Below are 20,740 nucleotides of genomic sequence, written 5' to 3'. Positions count from 1 at the left end.
AGCTTGTGCTGTATAGTATGATCTTATTGCTCACCCCTAATCACAGATAAGCATTAACTCTGTCGCAATGATTGAGGGGTCTCACCATGCTATGTCTGTACAAAAACTAGGGTCAGAATATGTCGATATCTCTAACCAGGAAATGGAGGGAACATACGCAATGATATTAACATCCTTCCCTGGAGCCCCAGCCTCAATGCTTCGGGCCAATTGTTCACCCCGTTCCTCAATAGAGCCTGACGGGGGCACTGACGCCGTGATAACTTCGATACCCCGCGCCGTCAAGGCCTCTTTGATTCCACGCCAGTACTGAACACCGGGGAGATATGGGCCAGCAAGGTGCAGTTCATCAAACCCGAGCAAGCCATGGGCGAGAACGACAGGGTATTTTGGTGCAGCTGATGACGAGTCAGCAATTATTCACACTATTCGAACCAAAAATAACGGACTATATTTATCACGGACGATTGAGTACTCGTCGACAATTACTTTCCCTAGGTCCTCTAGTCGCGGTTCGAGACTTGGTCTGGGTCTGCAAGGAGACACGTGATACCACCTGTTGGTAGAGTGACATACAGTCTGGCCGCATAAGTAATAATCTATTGAAGCCCGTTTGAGTGCATTCTGCGTAAGAATTGCATATTTCATTGTTCTGCGTCGTCCACAGATATGTTGTCAAACGAGATTCGGCGCGGAATGACGCAACGGGAAAGTTTTATGTGATGCCTCAGGCCAACACAAACTATACCACTGTTCACCACTGTTTCCCACCATTTCTGTCCTCTTTCCCCCTACCCTACACAAGAGTACCTCACAATCATCCTCATTAACACCCCTAATCTTTTCATAATGCCTCTCAAGTTCTCCCTTAGGAAAACGAAGGTGGTGCCGAAGAAGAAAGCAACTTCCGACGACCTCGCTTGGATACAGGTCAAGAATGGCGCAGAAGCGGCCATTCGATGGCTTTCAAGGGCTACAAACCTTGGGAGGTCCGAGGTTGACGAGATGAAGACCGAACTTAACGACATCACGACGAGAGCTAGGAGGGACAATAACCTCCCAACGAAGGACTTGACCTCGCAAGAGGTTGAGTCAATTTTTAGGCTCACCCAGGTGACCCAGAAGAACCTAAAGGCGGGAGATTCCTGGGACATACCCCCGTTCGATACCGCAGCTCTAAACAACCAGGACGTATTTCCTGAATTTATGCGCTACCTCTGTGAGTTCCCTGTCCTCCTAACATTAGCCCTGTACTAATTTGTTCTCATAGCGCGAGCAATGCGCTACCAGCACAATTGCCAAGCTGGGTCCCGAGAGACCGAGGCATGGGTACGCGCTTGGCTTAGCCCTCTGTTCAGCGCTGTTCTTGGCTTCGCCATAGAAGTCGGTATTGCGGTGGCACATCCGGTGAGATGGAGCTACGAGGCCTCATTCTCGCATATTACCCGACTCGGCCGAATGAAGCTCAAGCACAGGCTGAATGGCCGCCCCGACTATACGCTATGGTATGGGGAGCATGAGGATCTGGAGACCAACCTGGTGATTGTAGAGACGAAGACCTCGGACGAAATTGGCAAAGGGCAGAAACAAGTCCTTGCCTATATGGGTAAGTCTATTGCACCACGCCAAAGGCATTGCTGACCAGCTTCTAGGTGTCGTGCACTCCGGACGAAAGGAGCGCGGAAAAAAAGACACCACTGTATACGGGATTGTGACCGACAGCAGACAGTTCCACTTTTACAAGATCAGTAAGAACAGCAAGGTAAGAAGAAAGTGACCTTCACGTTAACCGTTGTTTCATTGGTCTGACATTCGAAAGTGGTCCGTGAGGACCTTCCACTGGGGTCTGGAAGACAGCCAGGACGAGGAGATCGTTCGCATCCTCCTCCAAATTATCCACTCGGCGTCTACGCAGTCACCAATGACCACTGGACGCACAAGCAAGGCGAGCACTCGTCGGAGGGCCGTCAAACGTCCCCGATACAGTAGCTCTGCCTCTTAGAGTGTCGGGGATCGGAGTAATGGGACCGCATCAGGGTGTTATCATTCTTCTGCGTTTTAATACTGTTATGCTTACTCTGATTGTCTGCCAATCCATTCCTCCTGGAGAGCGTGGCCTAGATACCGAACTTTAGAGAAAATAGTACGTATGTGTACTGGATGGCGAGCCTGTGTCAGAAATGTAGTTCATACAAGCACTATTTCACATGCTAGTTTCCAAGACCTCCAGGCCCTTAGTCCTCTCCACCTGCAGGCCGTGATGCCTGGGCGGCCTTTGCTTCCAGAATCTCATCAATCCGCCTGTTGAGACGTTCAACAAAGTGCCATGGCCTTACCTCGCGCAAGACGTGCCTCTCGAAGCTCCCCGTCAATTTTGTTCTCACCCCATCCGTATCTGTAAAGCCAGTGGGGATGACTGTGGGCTCAGCCTTCCGTCGAGGGACAAATGACATGGGAGGGCTGGTGTTGAAGCTGCATCGATCGGACTGCTGTGACCAATGGCAGTTGGCACATTCGCTGAAAATACCCGGGACAACGACACAGGAGACGAAAGGGCCTCTGTGTTTCTGGCAAGGCAGACATTCTGCCCCAGGTTTCAGCTGGGGACCGGTAGCCTGTGCCAGCAGAGCCTCCACATTCACAGTCTTGTCCCCCACTGCCTTTAAAAAGCGTGTTCCATCATACTTGGCTTTTGATGGCCGTAAAGCCGGCTCGCGATACAAACGGTTTTGGTGAAGTTGATAAAGTACTGAGCCACTCATATGGCTGTTTCGGCTTCCTCGGGGCCAGGGGTTCTCGTATGCAGCATGAGCCCAGAAGCCAGGCTCTGCTCCATCTTTGCCCAGAAGGGGTCGAGGGGCAGTAGAAGCGTCGAATGCCATGACTGAATGCCTCATGGTTAGCTCTTTGTCTGAAAAGTGACAGGGATGCCATACTGATTGCGATGAGGCATGAATGTGATGGATTATGATGTTGAAGAAGAGTAGCTAGAAAGGGAAAACAGATATCCCAAAAGCCTCGCATGTGACATAGAGTCATTTTGTACTCTGAGCCTTTTTGTTTGCCATCTTCCATCCTTCCTTCCCTCTTCCTTCTCCCTTCTTCTCTTTATATTCCACCCTCCGCCCCTATCTCCAATCCTCCTTCATCCGTCCTTCATTCATCAATCCTTCGTTCATCCATCCACTCACCATCCGTCCACCAACCATGGAATTCCAAACTCCCTTACCAACTCAAAATGATGATGAGCCTGCCATGGCACCCACCGTGGAATTACAAACCCCCTCCCTGACTCAAGATAATGATGAGCCGGCCATGGCTCGGAATCCACTATACTAGTAGGTTTTTCATACTTTCAAGGAATGGGCATGGACACTGACATGATGGTAAGCCGACCCACAGTGCCCTCATCTACCGAGATTGGCGATGTTACCACCATCCAAACTTATCCTGGTAAAAGTATTCATAGAACATGGAGTGTGATTGGCGTTGTCATAATATTTATTATACCCTTGTATTGCTTTATGCGCCCTTCTACCGATCGTCTACCGGCGGGCGTATATTCTGTATACCGCTTGGAAAATAGGGAATGGGACAATGCCGGCTCGGGTGAACAATTCTCCTGCTCAACCCGCGTTAGAAAGATTACTGTGATCTAGTTGCCTAATAGTCGCCTTATCTCTGCGCAGCTCTCTTGCCATTTGCGTCGCGTATAGTTTACCTCCTTTTGCTGAGATTTGAGATCAGGGGTGAACCACCGTTTTGCGTACGGAGGATCAAAGTGCCATAAATTCTGTCTATGACGGGTTGAGTTTCGCTTATTAAATTAATACAAGAGGACTAGTTAGAGAAGGCTCAGAGAATGTGGGGGAAAACAAAGAAGCAATCAGACTCCAAGCTGCTCATTGCTCCCGTCTTCTAAGTATATGGGTACACCGCTTGCTATTTATGTCATACTGCCAAGCTTTCTTTTTTACCGCTTTGCCCTCCTGAGACCAATGGGACAGCTCTTGCCCCTAACGGCCCAATGCAGAAGACTTCTTTTCACGAACGCATTTAATAGTCTTTAAGGCTTAACTGCAGTGTTGCTATCCCTCGAACACCTCTTGACACTACATCCTTGTCCTCTGCAACCCCTAACAATGCCTAAGCGCAAGCACGAATCATCTCCACCCCCACCGCCCCGCTCCTCAACCCGCCCCCGCCAACCGCGTCGAATCTCTCCGTCCCAAGGGACATTTTGTTCAGAGCCTAGCTTCGCTCAGACTGAGGTCGAGAAGACCGAAGATGGCTGGAATGATCTTAAAGCTCGCACGCATGAACGACTCAGTCGATACGAGGTCACAAAGGAATCCGAAAAGCTGCAAGACTGCTTTGGGGGGCTGCTTGACTGGCTTCCGCCAGGAGGAAGAAACTCTATCGCGCACGATATTCTCGATGCGGAATCTGACGAGATGCTCCTGGCTACCTATGAGAATATTCGCACTTGTCTCCTCCAACCGAGTAAGTCCATGCAAACTTGGCGTGAATATGTGACTGACCTCGCATAGTTAAAGCGTCTGGCGGAAAAACACCTGCCCCTGTTGACTCACCGCATCAAAAAAGACGTGAGAATGCTCAAGCCGTGTATGAGGTGATTGAGGAGCCGCAAGTGCGAGATTCGGATTTCCGCAAGGGCTGTCTCGAACGTGATAGAGATCGTTGTGTGGTGACAAAAGCCATATCGTTCGACAAGGCGGAAGAAACAGGGTCGGCGGAGGATGTTCTACAGGGGGATCTCGAAGCTGCGCATATCATTCCCTGGTCGTTTGCAAGCTACGACCCCATGGTACTTTTCCTAGAGCCTTCTTGTTGAAGACTACATACTAATTAGAGCAGAAAGGTGCAAGCACCATCTCGAATATGTGGGAAACCCTCTACCGATGTTTCCCTGAGATACGCACAATCATGCGAAGTTCCAGAATCAATGAGATCGAGAATGGCCTCACGCTTCACCATTCTATCCACCGCGCATTCGGTCGCTTCCGATGTGCCTTCGAGCCGATCGTGCGTCTGTGTTCTAGCCCTGGAAAGTGAAGGGTTCGTTTAGGACTAATTATCGACTTAGGCCAACGCTCCGCATACGTACAACTTCGTCACCTTCAAGCGCTTCCCCACCGAAATGAACCCATTCCTCCCCCACCAGGTCACTTTCGTAGATGCATCCCAGCCTGAGTCAGAGTCCCGTCTTCCACACCCGGTCTTGTTAGACTATCACTATCGACTTGCGAAATTTTTCCACGCGAGTGGGATGGGCGAGGTCATTGATAAAACTCTTGACCGTTTAAAGGAACTTAAGACTGGTTCAGTCTTAGCTCGTGATGGTACTACTGATCTAGGGTCTTTGCTTCGATACGCGGTCTGGGAATCTGTCACAGTTTAAGCTGCAAGCCGTATGGTTTGGCTAGAACCCATCGAGTCGTGGCACAAAGCCCTGAACAGGGGATAGACTCGGCGCTAGACCAGGTTCCCTGCGGGGTGCAGAATCATTGTCGCCAACTCGGTTGAGCTTTTCCCGGCTGTCACTCTTCTCGCTTTTCCTTTGACACTGCTCTATAGAGAAACAAGTGACCTGAGAATGAGAATGGATGAAGTGCAGCTTCGATTGAGATGATCTAAAATGATGATCGTCCCTGCGGACGTGTGCCGACACTCCCACCCACCGTGCCTTGGAAGGCAAGGCGCTTTCCTTCCACATCTCCCTCCAGATGACGCGCCCTTTTTCCACAGCGGCACCGCCCAGCACCTCTACTCGTCCCCGCGCTATGGAGATCTCGAAATCATGGTCCCAACCTACCCAGGCCAGGCCTAGAAGCGCACCGAGGAGACTGCAGCCGGGTTGGAGAAGACAGATGGGCTGAATAAGTTGGAGGTGGGGCGGAAGTTATTCGCCCATCTGCTTTGCAGCGCGACGATGGTTGTCGCCGAGGTGTGGAAGATGCCGATTCCAGTACTCAGATGAGTCCTAAGACGAATGCGTGGAAAGAGGATTCACGAGACGTAGAGTGTCAAGGGTGAGAGTGTGCTTGAGCTGGGCGCTGATGAGTTACTACTATCTTTCGTACTAGTATACAAATCCCTCCAGAATCCTTGATCGTCAGGCTCACACTTGATACAATGTAGACGCCGCTCTCCCCTCCCTAATCTGCGCCCTAGCCAAAGCATCCACCGTCGTGGCAACAGACCGCCCCTCGCCCGCCCTCTCAGGCGCAATAGCGTTCAACATGGACTACAACCTCTGCAACCGAGCACCAAGCACCAAGATCTCCGCCCACCCCCACGCATAAGGGCGAACTGACCGACTCCTTCACACAGCAATACAAGGGCTCGTTTACCCAGATCATAGTAGCGGAGAGTTTCGCTCGCAGCAGAAGAACCTCGCGCGCACCATGCAGTGGTTCCTCGCGCCGGGCGGGAAGGTGTGGGTTGTGCGCGGTTTCATACAGGGCGGTTCTTGTGGTGGGGCTCTGAGAGATGCTTTCTGAGAATGGCTTTGTGGTTGAGAGGATATTGAAAAGGAATTTGGATTTGGTCTTAGGGGGGAAGGGGCGGGGCGGGGGGTTGTTCAGGAGGGAATGTATCGGTAATTCAAATAAGGCAAATTAACATACGGAAAAGTCGTGTTTGCTTCTGCAGGTTGGCCGCAACAGCAGAGAGAGTGTGTGAGAGAATGAGAGACGATCTAAATACATAAAGGATGCCTGCGGCAGCAGGCATCAACACAGGCATCAAACATCACCACATAAGATTCGTCACAGGTTCTGCGGAAATTGAGAGAGAGAGAAACTGTGAAGATACAGCAAGAAAAGTAGGAGGGGATAAGGTTTCAAAATCACAGGGTGGGTAGTAAGGTAGTAATTCGGTTACCTTGGAGGAAGGTGCGCGCGTCGGGAAGAGAGCCTCCAGGTGTGGGATAGGATTGCTGCACACTGCGAGCAAAAGCATTCGTGGTTCAGCATGCTCATTCGTTCCCAAGGCCCACTAAGTTCCGCCAGAGCGTAGAAATGGAAAAATTAAATCCCGACACAGGCTGTCACTTGGAATGGAATGCAAAACTCAATAGGATGGCCTCGACGCCAATGTTGTTCGGATACTATGTCAATATAGTGGAGAGGCGTGTCGAAAAGCGCTTGTTCTGTGTTGCGTAGTAGATCCTAAAAATCGCCTAATATCACTGCTATTTTAAATGATATCGCTCTTCATATACTAATGTAGTCTCGTTGGACGTCTTGTTGATCACCTGAGCCCTCTTACGGTCAGCCCTAGGGATATGGCCTTATTACGCAAGTGATGGTTGGATAACTATAACGGCATTGACCTATATATGAACCTGACGGAAAAACGGTGGTAAGGCGAATGTATATGTGGCAGAAAAATCTCAATCAATTCTCTAACTCTCTAAAAATGACAATAGTCCGGAAAACATGACAATCTGATGGACAACTTAGTAATCAAACAAACAAAACAAAATGAAAGGATGTTTTTCGGGCGGAAAACCAGCCTGGTCAGTCACGTGACCCAACTGTATCAGGGATGAAAAATGACAGTATTCATCCTAGATTCTGACAGTATATTTTAGGACAAAAGGTATTACCGGTAAGGCGCCGTTATAAGGTAGTATAAGGGATTTCGAAACAGCACACTATCTCACAAATTAAAGAAATTTCTTAATTCTTAAAAGCCTAGATAGCTAGTAAGATCCTACCCTCTTACTCTATTAAATTTCTAGAGCGTTAAGAGCGAATTGGTGGTATAGTTGGTAGTTGAAGAAGAAGGGTTTAAATTAATCGACGCGTTTTGGATGGGTGGCCCACTCGGTAGTAAAATACGTTATTGGTCAGTACTTAGATACTCTCTCTATAAAATCAACAGCCTCGTCCATGGTTCAATTAATACAGATCAATGTTTGATCGGAACACTTTTAATTTACTCTTAATGATCTTTCAACTACAAAGAGATATTGTATTGATTAAATTTAAAATTTGAAATCATCACTATTTACTAGCTACGTATGGATGCCAGATTTATAGAAATCAACTAGAGATGCAAGGATCGATCTATTCGAAGACCGTACAAGACCGTACTCACCCTGAAGTTAAGCGAAGTTACTGAGTTACTGAGTTACTGATCTGCCGGATCGAAGTGTCCGCATAACAAAAACCAAGGTGATATTAGGGGGTCTAATGGGTTCATTTCTGGTCGACACCTACTTCCTACTTCGGCTTCCCACCCGCCATTTCCCACTGTTTAATACTATTCACCAGTGTGTTCTTCCACCAAGAGCGTAGCCTATATATGTACCTATGTAAAGAGAAAGATATGTGTTATCAGCTAGAAATTCAGGGCTTGATTCATTAGGATAGGCCTCTTTTCGCGCCGGAATAATTCAGAATATAATCAAACATTTCAAGGCCTAAGAGACAAATCTCAAACGCTAATTATACACTATTCTGATATTGGGACAGACACTCCTTAAAACCAACAGTGCCACTAGTGCCAGAATGTGTTACCAGCAGTAACTCGTCGCTCAAGGATCCATTCAACAGGGATGAGTGCTGATACCTGTCCAGACGTTTGGACAGCGCATTGAGTCACCCTGCGCCTCTTGTTGCCGTCCCGTAATACAGATACGAATATCAAGGTGTGTTGTATGGCTTAGTATACTGGTGAGCTGTTTGCCTAGGCATAGCTCTCTGTGTTGTGGTGAAACCTAGACGTGCTGTCAACCGAAAAGCCTAGAGTCAAGCCAAAATTTCAGGGACACCATGGGATAGGAATACGACATGCGTATTCCAAAACGAGCGATCCAGAATCCATCCACATCATACACAGGGTTAAGCCAAAAAGAAATTGATATTGTCCGACAATTGGATATCGATGAACAGACACGCAAGCGCATTCACGCGACGAAAGAAAAGATAACCGAGAGTATCTACATTATGCCTTGATATTCTCAGGCACCTCGGGCTTGACGTCGGTCGTCACACGAATGAGATTTGCGACCACTTTCTCGCCGTGCTTCTTGCCGGCTTCCTTGATCTCCTGGAGCTTGACCTCGCCTTCCTTGTCGGCCTCGGCCTCGGCTACCTTGTATCCGCTTGAGTGCTAGTGAGACCAGTCAAATTAGCACTGTGGATGCCTCTTGTTATGACCGCCATTTAGGAATTGTATCTCACCTCGGTCTCGAACTTCTTGTACTCCTCTTCCTTCTGCTTCTTGTATTCTTCGATCTCCTTCTGGGCCTCTGACTTGGCATCCCTTATACGCTGGGTACGGTCTGTAGAGTTGCGAAATAATTAGTTCGATGGTGCGAATGACGACAGGTAAGTTTGTATTGCGTACACTCTCTGGCTAAATGTAACGTGACGTATTAGTGTTTGTGATAGGCAGCGATGAGGGGTAAGACACTTACCTTTCTGCACAATCTTCTGGGCCTCTCTCTCGGCCTAGCAGTCCCATGGTTAGTATCTCCACGATGCGCTCAACATACAACGAAGACCTACATCGAGGAGGGTCTGAATGCCCGCGGAGTTCTGAGCCGACTGTTGTTCACCGTTAGCAGCTGGCCACCAATTCTGAGACAGATTGCTCACCATATTTGCTAGAAACCTCTCAGCTTTGGAAATAGGGTAGAAGGGAAATAAGGCAGGACAGGGACGATTAAACGGCGAGTCTGTAGCTCCGAGCCTAGGTCGATCGGAGCCACGCATCGCCCCCCAGAGCGGTGGGGGTTCTGCCACCAAACGCCGCCCGGTGATCTGATAATCCCGGAATCGTTTTGATGAACATCTGACAGGCCAAAACATTGTTTGTGACCATTACCAGCCGAATCTCTGCGTCGAGCCGTGCTCTCACATATCCTGCAATGTCTCGCGCATCAAAGTTTACATTGGCAGCCACTGGCCTCGGCACAATGGGTATTGTCTGGTTTGTCCACTGGGCACAAGAGGCGGATAGAGCGGTATGTTACAGCTTCTCTTCCCTGTTTCTGGTATATACTTACGTTGTTGGATGCTAGGCTATGCACAGAGGAGTCGAACGTGATATGGAAAAGCAGCGTGTCCGACTAGAACGCCAGGCCGACTTTGAAATGCAAAAGGCCCTCGAACAGGAGTATCTCAAGCTCCAGACGGTACACAGCACCACCGGCGACTCAAAAACAACTAGTCAGAACACGAGTCCAGGGTCATAGTGTAGATATGACTGTGTATATTGTGCTGCGTTCGTTTGCGGGATCTAGTCTGCGATTCGGACTGGATGCGCTCGGGCTATACAATGAATCCAATGACGGCCAGGTCGCTGATGCATGGGAAAGTGGAGTTAAAGTTGTATGAATATGCGCTGTTGTACAAATATTTGAAAATGTGGTGTATAATATACCCTCATCTGTATCATATAACATGAAATCGTCTCTCTACCAGTTTGGGCGTCGTCTGGACGGTATCTTGTAGTTAATGCTGTAGTTTCCAAGCGATCTTGGTTCTCTTATAATCTCGAACGGACCTTAAGGCCTGTAATATATACACCGCTGTAGTGACAATAATCGAACGTTCTGTTGTGATTATGGTCTACAATACTCCGGTGCCATGTAGTCTAGTTAGACGCTTAAATGTTCTTATGTAATCTATCAGGTGCTGCGGTCAGTCGCAGGAATGTTCTCATGAGATCGGCGACATCGCTTCTTATCATCAATATACACCGGCACACCTTTGTGGGCTTCATACGCACCATGTGGGCAGTGGACCGTAAGTATCCGTACGCAACACAGCGCATTTCCATGCGTCCTAGAATAAGCGAGCTTTGTCTTCAAATGATTGGATCGATATCTATTTATAAACTAAATTAATTGGACATTATTAGTCGGTATAGACGGGGTGTACCTGAGTTACCGAAAACGGAATTCCCAATCCGGAAGTACGAATTCATACAACTCACGAGCCTCCAATCAAGCATTCAATTCCGAATCTGGCAATAGTCCCGGCTGAACCTCAAGGAAGCATTTATTTTTCATCTTCCCACCCACACCCACAATGAGGAACAAGCCTAGCACCTACGCGGTGATGACGGCTATGATTCCACACCAACTGGCATTCAAACAACGACCCTTGCACATCGTCCTGATAATTCTATCAGTAACATGTGTTGTTTGGGTCACAGCCAATTCAGTCAATTCCTTTTCTATTCTCGAGTCGGAAAATGCTCCCAGTAACAAGTTGCAAAGGGTCGCCAAAGTGTCCATGCTATACGGAGAGACGAACCATATGTACGAAAGAGCGCTACAAAGCCATGAACGCCATGGGAAGCAATGGGGATACCCCATGCATATCCTGCGGCAGGATATCTCGATCGGATTTTGGAACAAACCGAGCTATCTGCTATCCTTGGTTGTCAATGAATTGACCAAGCCAGCCGGCGAGAGAATGGAGTGGTTGATGTATGTCCTTTCTTTCTTTGTATATGCTTGAGAATGCTAATTCGCGCAGGTGGGTAGACGCAGACTCGATTATACTGAACAATGACATCCCCGTGGAAATCTTCCTCCCGCCGTCCGACCTGAAAGATATCCACCTAGTGGCAAGCCAGGACCAAAACGGCCTCAACACGGGGATTATGTTCCTCCACGTCCATCCCTGGATGATCAGTTTCCTTACCGAAACATTGGGCTACCCTCTTTATCTCCCTCAGATTGACCTTGGTCGATCTGCTGACCAAGAAAGCATGAGACGTGTGCTCAACAAAACGACGGGGGGTCCAAGTGGACAGGGTTACGCAGATGGAGTCTCCTATCTGCCACGACCGTGGATCAATACCTATGAATGGGACTGGGCCTATGAAGGCAAAAGAGGGGATCTGCTCGTGCACTTCCCGGGTCTGGAGGAGCGCCGATGGCCGCACATGGCCAAATGGTTGGATGTTGTCGAAATGACTCCTGAAAAGTGGAACTTGCCTCTTGAGGAGACTGGATATCTCAACAAGACCTCAGTGTATTGGTCTCAGATTCGAAGTGCGAAGGAAAGTATCAAGTCTGCAGAGAAGAAACTGCAGTCTGAGGAGGTAGTGCCTGGAAATACCAAGGAGGCAGCCGGTGCACTCAAGAAGGCATTGCGTGAGAAATCAGATAATATGGAGCTGGTACAACAGCTGCTCCAGGATCTTAATGGCTTGATCGGGATGACATAACTTTTTTTGAAGATTCTCATGGGATGTGGGAGGTATACTTGTATGAGCTTGTTTGAAAGGTCGTCTCATTGGATAGGATGGTTTGAAATCTAGATCGATTTTAGTAAATTCTCTTGCCGGCTTAATCCCCCCGGACCTTCGTTTTCCTATACATTGTCGTTAATCCGCAGACAACCTTTCTAAAACTTCTTGGCCTTTTTTCGTCCAAATCTGGGTATTTTCTCAAATGATGCAAATCCGTCCAGAATTCCTTCGCATCCTCATGTTCATCGCCATGTACAGCCATACGCTCTCGTAAAAGCTTTTTCCACTGGGCATCCTCCTCTGTCCACCCCCAAGAGGCTGAAACGTACTCATACCAAATTGGGTAATATGCAGCAAATTCCCAATCGAGTATCCCAGCCAGCCTTCCGTCTTTCACCATAATATTGCCCAAATTGAGATCACAATGGGTGAGGACGTAGGGTTCACATTTGGGCAGCCGTTCCTTCAGATTTGCTAGGGCTCGTTGAGGGAACGACCTTGTAGGTGGATCGTGTAGAGTAAGACTTGGGGCATCCCAAAGCTCGATGTCAGAGTGGAAAGGTCCATGCGGCTCACTGTCAAAAAACAGTAGGCCCGGAAAACAAGGAGTTTGATCAACATTTTCTATAGGTGCTGACTAATCGTAACTGCTTTCGAATTCCAATACATTCATCTGCGATGGCTATTTTCTGGGTATCTGATAACGAAGACCAGGCCTGTTCGAGCGTTTGACCTTGGATCCGCTCTAGAAGTACAAAGTACTGCCCGTTGCCGTCGACCCAGTCACGCAATATCTTTGGAACCGGGATATCGGGGTAGGCTGCAAGGTGCTTCAAGGTGGTCACTTCGGTTTTTGGACCTTCATCGGGGCGTTCTTTCAAAATAACATCAGACCCAATCGACCATGTTCCCCGCTTGCCGGCGCCATAAAAGAGTTTAAGGTGGCTCGAATAAGCGCAATTTTCTTGCTGCTCGAGCGTCCAACCACATGCGACGCAACATTTGGATGATTCTGCGGACATGAGGAAACTGAGAAAAAAAAGACGGAAAGCCTTAGGAATATGATATACCACTTGACCCCCCGCAATTTCGGCCCGGTTTCCAAGGTTCCGATACGGACCATACGGTATCACGAAGGGGTATGGAGACATTATGTCTGATTCAAATGGGACCTTCGCTTGGACAACTAAGGGATTAGGAGCTGCGCTGTACTTTCATCGATTTCTACCGTTTAAATGGAACTGCGAACTAAAGAGACGGCAAATTTGGTCAAAAAAATTAGAATTCAGAAAAAGCAGCGTCGGAACCCTGGAAATATATTCGGAGAACTTTTTGTTCAATGGCATAGTACGAAAATAAGGACCAGATCAGAAAAAGGCGTGCTTAGTCCCTCCGAGCAAAAAGCGGCAAGAGGTGAGGACTCAAATGGATGAATTGGGTGAGATAAGTCCTACTTCATCGAAATTATGTCATTTCAATCGACTTCCATCCATACTATGTCAAATCTACAGATCGGAAACTCCGGAAATGTACCATCCCCATGCCTCGTCCAAGGTCAGGACTCATGTTTCCTCGCCGAATAACCGCTATTTTTACTTCGAGTCTGATCGTGTGTGCGCTGCTTTTGGTATACTCCTACTTGAACAGTGTATTAATCGATCAGCCGTCCCAGTACGAGCCCACGCAAAGCAAAATGTTGAAGTTGAGGACTGACTCTAGTATAGGAAGCACTTCCTATGGACCGTCGAAAGCCACTTATACTCCTCCACGGTCCGCAAACTATACAATCCCTACATACACCCCATTACTAGAACCATATTTATTGGCCGCACAGGGAAAGCCTTCTGGGTTGCGGAGCCATTAAGGTTCACCGAACCATTAGGAAAGAAGATCCTCATTTTGGACGCCGATAGTCGGGATCTTGATGGCCCTCAAGGTCTTTTGAGCAAGGTTCCATTGAACGCGACTGGACTTCCTCCGGATGTCAGTGGAAGACTCAACCATTACATGTTCGGTAAGTAGTCACACTTCTATCTGTTCCTACGGTGTGATTGACTAGCATAGCAATGATCCATGGCTACGATTACCGACTAGTTCAGATCCCCAGAGCAGTCGGGCGAAGTGGAACATGGATCAAAGTCACCGCCATCAAAGAAGCGTTGGAACACTACGAATACGTTGTATTCATGGATTCAGACGCCATGATGCCGTACCCCAATCTACCCATGGAATGGCTATTCAACTACTGGGAGATCACTCCGGAGACTCTGGTTGCCATGGCGCTCGATCCAGAAGCACCTCACAACCTTGATTGGAACGGCCGGACATTTCTCAACACTGGATTTATTATTGCCCAGCAAAGCCCTCGCACCCATGAACTCTTTGAGGCGTGGGACGATTGTCCCACTGAAACGCGCTATCCAGACTGCGCTAAATGGGGCCGAGAATGGCCACATGAGCAATCTGCATTTGGGAACCACGTCAGGTATGAATTTAACAGATCGGAGGACATTCGAGTCCTATCTTGTGCAGAGGCAAATGGGTGCCCAGGGGTCGCAGCTACGGGATGTGTCGGGGAGTTGGTGAGGCACTATTGGGGTGACAAGAGGTCGCTGCCAGCTGGTGTAGGGGATGCGGTCTTGCAGTATTTTTTGCCGCAGTTGCATGGGACTTTCTATCACAATTCTTGGACTTTGGTGGTGAATAGGACTGAGCGTGCATTTGTATGAAGATTATAGAAGGGAACGACGGATCGTGAGATTATCAACAACGGAGATCATTCATATCTAATCGCGTGGTATACAATAAATATATAATACTAGAGAGTCACTGAATAGATCAAGTACTTTCGGTACTTTTGGGATGCAAATGTACGATAGGTTCTTTTGTTTGTTTCTAATATATTTAGAGATATACTAAGTGCGACTTCTTCCTCAAATAACAAGATAATAAGATTTTTAGAGAGATGGAGCTGTTTATAAGTCAATCTTCGCTTTATCTCGGGAATCACCACAAGGTATCATACTAATTTATGAGCCTGTCCTATATCAAATCAACCCGGCACATATAACGAGGCCGGCTACTCTCGGAGGCCGGTAGTATTCCGGCCTCCGAACGCTAGGGAAGTTAAATCTGGGCTTATCGTCCAATCAGAGAGCGGGATATGGGGATCTCCGCTTGGCAGTCCATGGACTATAGAGTATACATCACGACTTAAGTAGACAACATTGGCCATTCATCTGTAGTAATTCATCAGTGAATGGCCAATATCTTTGCTATAGACTTTTTAAACACCTTATTTGGAATTTCCCATCACAAATCTCCGTTAAATCCCAGGTAAAGCAGTCAAACCGGCTGTTAGAGCCCCTGCTGTATCGGGACTAGCGCCACCCCGTGACCGTCCTCTGCCCTCTCTAACTGGGTAATTGTATAGTTCATCTGGATGTCGAGATGGATGTGAAAATATCTTATTCTGGCTAAAAATACTCATATGAACTGTCTCGAGTGTTATTTAGGATAGATAGAACCAATTTTCATCATGTTGCACCTGATGTCACCAGGTCCACGCTATCTCCTATTCTCTTTCGTAATGAGGGCTTGAGGCCGGAATTGTTACCGGCCTCAAAGTATTATAAGAATCTGCTCCTCGCCCGCCCAAAATCTCAAAGTTCCAATTCTCTTTTCATCTCTCGAGGTCTTCTAGCTTCTTCCCCGACTTTTTTTACCCATTTCACCCACTACCTAGGCTCTTGACTTGGTCTTTGGGCCTTCTCCTTTGTCCTTTGGCTTATATATCTACACCCTTCCCTATACTACCCCAAAACACCCTTTGTTACTACACCCATATATCATAGCCTTCTAGTCTTCTCCTTTCTCTGGTTCATCTCATATCATCATGACTCGAACCCAAGTGCCCTACCCTTCCCCAACTACCCTGAGGCGGTTCCCTCACATCCATGATGACCCTTCGTCCATCTCCCACTCCCTGGACCCCTTCACCATCACCACCAAGACAGGCTTCTTGCCCTATGAGACTGCCCCTGTTGAGCTGCCAGAGGCCTTCGGTGCCCTGCTGTCTCTAGTCAATCGCCTCCCTGTCGTTAGGCTCGATGGCAAGCCCGGCCTGTTGGCTACCTATGAGCTCGGCCCTGCTGTCAAGGCTGAGCTTACTGATTTGACTGACGAGGTCGAGAAGCTCGTTGTCGCTGATGGTTCGCCTGATCGCTTCACTATTGCTGCGGTCTTCCGTGACTATACCTTCCTGGCTTCGTCTTACCTGCTCGAACCTTGCTGGGAGCACTGGAACAAAGACCCAGCAGGTGGCTATGGACTTGGTCGCGATGTATTGCCCCAGTCTATTGCCCGTCCTATGTATCGCTGTGCTGAGATGTAAGTCTTCTTTCTTCTTATCTTTCTTTTCTTACTGCCCTATCTCGTGGATTATTTTGATATATCTTCGTCGTACAACACTGGAACTAACAATTATCCATAGCCTGAACCTGCCACCTTTCATGTCATATGCTGCTTCATATGCTCTATTCAACTATACCTTTGCCGACCCTGCCAAGGGTCTGAGCGAGTACTCGAACCTTCGTCTGATTCGGTCTTTCGAGAGGGGTCTCGATCCCAAGAGCTCCGAAGCAGGCTTCATCCTGACTCATGTCGACATGGTCAAGGAGACTGGCCCACTGATTGCCGGTGTCTTAAAGATTGTGGATAATCTTGAGCAGCATGGCTCCCGACAGGATATCAACGACGGATTCCGCGAGATCCTAAAGTCGATGGAGAAAATCGAAGCGTCCATGGAAGGTATGCAACCCTAACCATACGAAACACATCCCCAGATCTTCCAAACTGACATCGAAATAGACATGTGGGGCAATTCCAAGCCATCAGAATACCTCTCCTTCCGCGTCTTCATCTTCGGCATCACCAACCAATCCATGTTCCCGAATGGCGTGATCTACGAAGGATGTGAAGGCAACAAGCCCCTCTACTTCCGCGGTGAGAGCGGTGCAAATGATAGCATCGTAAGCAATCCAATGGAACCCAAGAGAGGGAAAAAAGAATAACCCAACTAATACAACCCCAGATCCCCCTCCTAGATCATCTCTGCGAAATTCCCATGCCCGAAACACCCCTCACCAAAATCCTCCACGAATTCCGCGCCTATCGCCCTCTCCCACACCGCGAATTCCTAACCTACATCCGCGAAAAGTCCGAAGAAATCGGCGTCCAAAACTACGCCATTCAAGACTCCGAGACCGCAGTCCTCTTCCTGCGCACACTCAACCACATCCGCAGTTTCCGCTGGCGACACTGGTTGTTCGCGCGTGAGTATATTATTCGTCGCACACCGCATCCTACCGCTACTGGTGGTAGTCCTATTGTAACCGTGAGTCAAGTCCGATTTCTCTGACTTATGAGTATCATCATGCTGATTGCTTTGGGGTTTTAGTGGCTTCCAAACCAGCTTTCAGCTGTTATGGAGCTTATGGTCAAAATCTATGACGAGAATCTTGCGCCGAAGGATGGTGTAGTTACTCTCAATGGTAGTGAGGATCTTGTTGCCTCGCACAGGAAGCAGGTTGAGCCCATGATGGAGCTTGTGCGTGATCAAAAGGAGAAGTTGGCCAAAGAGGTTGAGCGGTGGTGTCAGGAACGTGGGGTTTAGATGGTTTTCTTAGTTCTGGATTTCAGGTACCCTTGGTATTATTACCCGGCCATTATGCGTGTTACGATCCTCTATAGCATCACATGCTTATTTTTTTACTTGCTTGCCTCACGTTTGCTGTTTCCTTTATTCTTTCAAAACGTTTGTTGTTTGCGACGTTTGCAGAAGTGCCAGTTATATAGGCAGGCACTCTCCCACTTCTGCACTTGCTTCTTCTTTCTCTCCGTCTTAGTTAGTTTGAATTGATGCACTCTTTGATTTGTTTGAAGACCTAGCATGCGTACATACATATGCCACCGTATGCTGCTATCACATGATGTGTTTTCCAGGACTGCCAGCTTGTTTCTCTCTTCTTATTTTCCCATGCATTTGCCCTCTGATCCCCTAGCCTCTCGACACTATCTCCACCTCCAAGTTCTGAGAGCAAGTTTATATTCATATCATTCATCATTTTCATACAAGCGCAGGTATCTTTGGTTATTTCTGATCATTTTACAAGGGTAGTGCATTAGACAATTGTCTACCAAAAGCCCTAAGATAAGTATCCTTAGAGCGCTGCCAAGCCCCTAAGTGACAATCTTGAGTCCCATTTGCCGTCCATAGTCAATTGCATCCCGAGACACATCGTCACATCCTTTTATAATTAAGCCTTCGAGCTTTGCGGTGGCTGGTCCTTCAGTCCAGGTATCCGCAAACATGCGAATGGTACAGCCGGTAATTCTCGTCTGCGACAAGTCGAGGATTTTCAGGTTTGGCAATGTTACCCACAGACTTTTGACACTGGTATCGTCCATGCCCGCCATGCAGGCAACTCCGACGTCAGTCAATTCTTTCAATTCTGGATTCGCTCCGTTGGAATCGTTGAGCACATTAAGGAGTTCTTCGCTTTTGATGTTGTGGCAAAGGTTGACGTGAAGAGTTCGGAGGGGAGCCTTCGAATGGAGTAGGAATAAGGAAAGGGTGGAGCGGTTGACCCATGGGGTATCATTGAATACCAAGGTCTTTAGATTCGGGAGTTCATTCTCTCCCGGTGTCAACAGATTCCCACCAAGATGAGAAGCCTCGATGGACCCTGAAAACAACCGTAGAGTCTCAAGGCTGGTTGGAAGGATTGAATAGAAATTATGTTGGACCGCCGCGCCCCGAAGATCAAGTATGCGGAGCGGGGGAAGTTGTTCTTCCTCCTTCACCGGATCAAACCGGTATGATTGTGATCGCGCGGGATCCCAGACCAGCCGCAATTCCTCTAGATTGGGATACACAGACTGATTTATGTCAGCGGAAGTCCCAGATATTAAATTCAGAGAATGCCTACCAATCCCAACCCCGGAAGTACATCCCGGAAGCTCAAAAATTGATTATTTTCTTGTGAAGATGCAATAGTCAGACTTTTCATATTTGGAAGATGCTGGGGCCATGTCTGGGGTCCTCTGTTAGAATGATCCCAAACATGCAAAAAAGCAGCTCTCTCAAGTTTCGAGAGGGTAGATAGAATGCCCCCAACACTTGCATGCGAAAGCCTGATGTCTGCCCCACAGACGATACTCTTGAGATGTCGAAAATCTTGGATTTTCGAGTAAAACTGTTTAGGCTGGTCATGGGGAACCGCCACCTCCAAGTGCTCTAATTGGGGGCATCTGCTTAGCATATCAAGCACCTTAGTCATAGTAGAGGGTGGGATATTTGTGATCGTGGCATTAGTCAGTTGCGCGCGCGATCGATGGATGTAGTTTCGGACGGATGTCCAAGGTACACGAAGTCTAGCTCCAGTGAGGTCAAGATGCATCCATAAGCTGGCTAGACCGCTCAGAAAACGGTTCCATCCTTTGCAGACACGTAGCATTGCCCTATATGCCGTAATGAGCTAGTGGATTTCAGAGGTAAGGATGTACACTTACACAATCTGTTTGAAAGGCAAGCGCTGAAGTGTGAGTTCTGCGATTTCTAGTGGCAGGACCATAAATGGGTCGCGCCGGTTCCCTCCTGCCAGCTTATCCTGCAGTCTTCTAAGTAACTGCTCGATGGCCTGGAGATGGTTAATAACGGTAAAGAAAGAGTGGGACATGATACGGTGGGGGAAGATGTCAATGAGATATAACTAAAGGAGTAAACCTCCAGGGCTGAGTAGAACAAAAAGTGAAGAAAGAAAAGCATACCTTGCGGCCAGGGTGATCGGTTGGAAGTTTCTGGAGGGCATATTCGTAGATGTCACGGGCCTTGTCAAAGTTCCCATCTAGGCATAGTATCTTGGCCAATCGCAGGTATCCCTTTTCCCAAAGTCAGCCATGAATCCACAGTTGATAAATAAGCGCTGTGGTGGATAGATACACGGTCGTCATTCGGTGCAAGCTTGACCATTGCTCTCGCATCAGCGCGGGCTTGGCTGTACTGCTTTAGCTTGCAATAGGTGGCGGCACGATTATCCAGGATACTAGTATCCTCGTTATTTGCCACCCATGCCTAGATGTATGGATGATAAATTAGTAGGAGTCGCGACGGAACAAACAAGGTAGGGCATACCTGGGTGAAGGACTCAATGGCGCCTTGGAGATCACCAACTTTGTATGCATTTTGGCCGGCACGTTGAAGAGCAGCGGCTTGCTCTATGTCAGGCTTCTTTTTTGATATTACTCCGCGTACCATACGCGTACCTGACCTTGAAGCCATGTTGAAGAGCAGATGCAAAGGCGGTTGGTGAGGATTAAGTAGTGGGGTAGGAGCGAGTTTAATGCCACGCAAGGGACAAATAGGACATGGAGATTGGACAATGGCCTATACCCACGCGTCATGTAATAAAGATGGCACGATACTACCATTAGCATA

General features: G+C 48.1%; 10 protein-coding genes across 10 annotated transcripts; 6 read left to right on the top strand and 4 right to left on the bottom strand.

The window, feature by feature from the left end:
- Positions 1 to 30: 30 nt before the first annotated feature.
- Positions 31 to 589, bottom strand: LCP9604111_7251 (esterase/lipase family protein; the record flags this gene model as incomplete). The annotated part of the gene is made up of 5 exons (XM_039075263.1): positions 31 to 36; positions 86 to 95; positions 158 to 398; positions 450 to 494; positions 577 to 589. The coding sequence occupies 5 exons, from the start codon at positions 587 to 589 to the stop codon at positions 31 to 33; spliced, it is 315 nt and encodes a 104-aa protein (XP_038926642.1).
- Positions 590 to 849: 260 nt separating this feature from the next.
- On the top strand, positions 850 to 2,002 carry LCP9604111_7250 (uncharacterized protein; the record flags this gene model as incomplete). Its single annotated transcript, XM_039075262.1, has 4 exons — positions 850 to 1,219; positions 1,271 to 1,606; positions 1,653 to 1,762; positions 1,820 to 2,002. 4 exons carry the CDS (start codon positions 850 to 852, stop codon positions 2,000 to 2,002), a joined length of 999 nt encoding a protein of 332 aa, XP_038926641.1.
- A 232-nt stretch (positions 2,003 to 2,234) lies between these two features.
- On the bottom strand, positions 2,235 to 3,039 carry LCP9604111_7249 (DUF3716 domain-containing protein; the record flags this gene model as incomplete). Its single annotated transcript, XM_039075260.1, has 2 exons — positions 2,235 to 2,884; positions 2,937 to 3,039. 2 exons carry the CDS (start codon positions 3,037 to 3,039, stop codon positions 2,235 to 2,237), a joined length of 753 nt encoding a protein of 250 aa, XP_038926640.1.
- A 168-nt stretch (positions 3,040 to 3,207) lies between these two features.
- LCP9604111_7248 (uncharacterized protein) lies at positions 3,208 to 5,422 on the top strand (the record flags this gene model as incomplete). Its single annotated transcript, XM_039075259.1, has 6 exons — positions 3,208 to 3,338; positions 3,392 to 3,453; positions 4,405 to 4,503; positions 4,551 to 4,828; positions 4,879 to 5,046; positions 5,108 to 5,422. 6 exons carry the CDS (start codon positions 3,208 to 3,210, stop codon positions 5,420 to 5,422), a joined length of 1,053 nt encoding a protein of 350 aa, XP_038926639.1.
- A 3,554-nt stretch (positions 5,423 to 8,976) lies between these two features.
- Positions 8,977 to 9,635, bottom strand: LCP9604111_7247 (uncharacterized protein; the record flags this gene model as incomplete). The annotated part of the gene is made up of 6 exons (XM_039075258.1): positions 8,977 to 9,144; positions 9,216 to 9,316; positions 9,382 to 9,390; positions 9,452 to 9,485; positions 9,543 to 9,581; positions 9,633 to 9,635. The coding sequence occupies 6 exons, from the start codon at positions 9,633 to 9,635 to the stop codon at positions 8,977 to 8,979; spliced, it is 354 nt and encodes a 117-aa protein (XP_038926638.1).
- Positions 9,636 to 9,904: 269 nt separating this feature from the next.
- On the top strand, positions 9,905 to 10,231 carry LCP9604111_7246 (protein PET117; the record flags this gene model as incomplete). Its single annotated transcript, XM_039075257.1, has 2 exons — positions 9,905 to 10,000; positions 10,058 to 10,231. 2 exons carry the CDS (start codon positions 9,905 to 9,907, stop codon positions 10,229 to 10,231), a joined length of 270 nt encoding a protein of 89 aa, XP_038926637.1.
- Positions 10,232 to 11,069: 838 nt separating this feature from the next.
- LCP9604111_7245 (glycosyltransferase family 34 protein) lies at positions 11,070 to 12,219 on the top strand (the record flags this gene model as incomplete). The annotated part of the gene is made up of 2 exons (XM_039075256.1): positions 11,070 to 11,473; positions 11,523 to 12,219. The coding sequence occupies 2 exons, from the start codon at positions 11,070 to 11,072 to the stop codon at positions 12,217 to 12,219; spliced, it is 1,101 nt and encodes a 366-aa protein (XP_038926636.1).
- A 1,564-nt stretch (positions 12,220 to 13,783) lies between these two features.
- Positions 13,784 to 14,845, top strand: LCP9604111_7244 (uncharacterized protein; the record flags this gene model as incomplete). The annotated part of the gene is made up of 4 exons (XM_039075255.1): positions 13,784 to 13,914; positions 13,968 to 14,257; positions 14,308 to 14,728; positions 14,776 to 14,845. The coding sequence occupies 4 exons, from the start codon at positions 13,784 to 13,786 to the stop codon at positions 14,843 to 14,845; spliced, it is 912 nt and encodes a 303-aa protein (XP_038926635.1).
- Positions 14,846 to 16,138: 1,293 nt separating this feature from the next.
- Positions 16,139 to 17,917, top strand: LCP9604111_7243 (indoleamine 2,3-dioxygenase family protein; the record flags this gene model as incomplete). The annotated part of the gene is made up of 5 exons (XM_039075254.1): positions 16,139 to 16,632; positions 16,736 to 17,052; positions 17,113 to 17,273; positions 17,336 to 17,638; positions 17,702 to 17,917. The coding sequence occupies 5 exons, from the start codon at positions 16,139 to 16,141 to the stop codon at positions 17,915 to 17,917; spliced, it is 1,491 nt and encodes a 496-aa protein (XP_038926634.1).
- Positions 17,918 to 18,483: 566 nt separating this feature from the next.
- On the bottom strand, positions 18,484 to 20,584 carry LCP9604111_7242 (Leucine Rich Repeat domain protein; the record flags this gene model as incomplete). Its single annotated transcript, XM_039075253.1, has 7 exons — positions 18,484 to 19,182; positions 19,233 to 19,764; positions 19,816 to 19,943; positions 20,074 to 20,184; positions 20,246 to 20,377; positions 20,438 to 20,514; positions 20,569 to 20,584. The coding sequence occupies 7 exons, from the start codon at positions 20,582 to 20,584 to the stop codon at positions 18,484 to 18,486; spliced, it is 1,695 nt and encodes a 564-aa protein (XP_038926633.1).
- Between the last annotated feature and the right edge of the window lie 156 nt (positions 20,585 to 20,740).

Source organism: Penicillium roqueforti (genome assembly GCF_015533775.1).
Source record: "Penicillium roqueforti strain LCP96 04111 chromosome Unknown scaffold_22, whole genome shotgun sequence".
NCBI classification, from domain to species: domain Eukaryota; kingdom Fungi; phylum Ascomycota; class Eurotiomycetes; order Eurotiales; family Aspergillaceae; genus Penicillium; species Penicillium roqueforti.
Note: the sequence above shows the minus strand (reverse complement) of the source record. Positions and strands in the feature narration are given on the sequence as shown.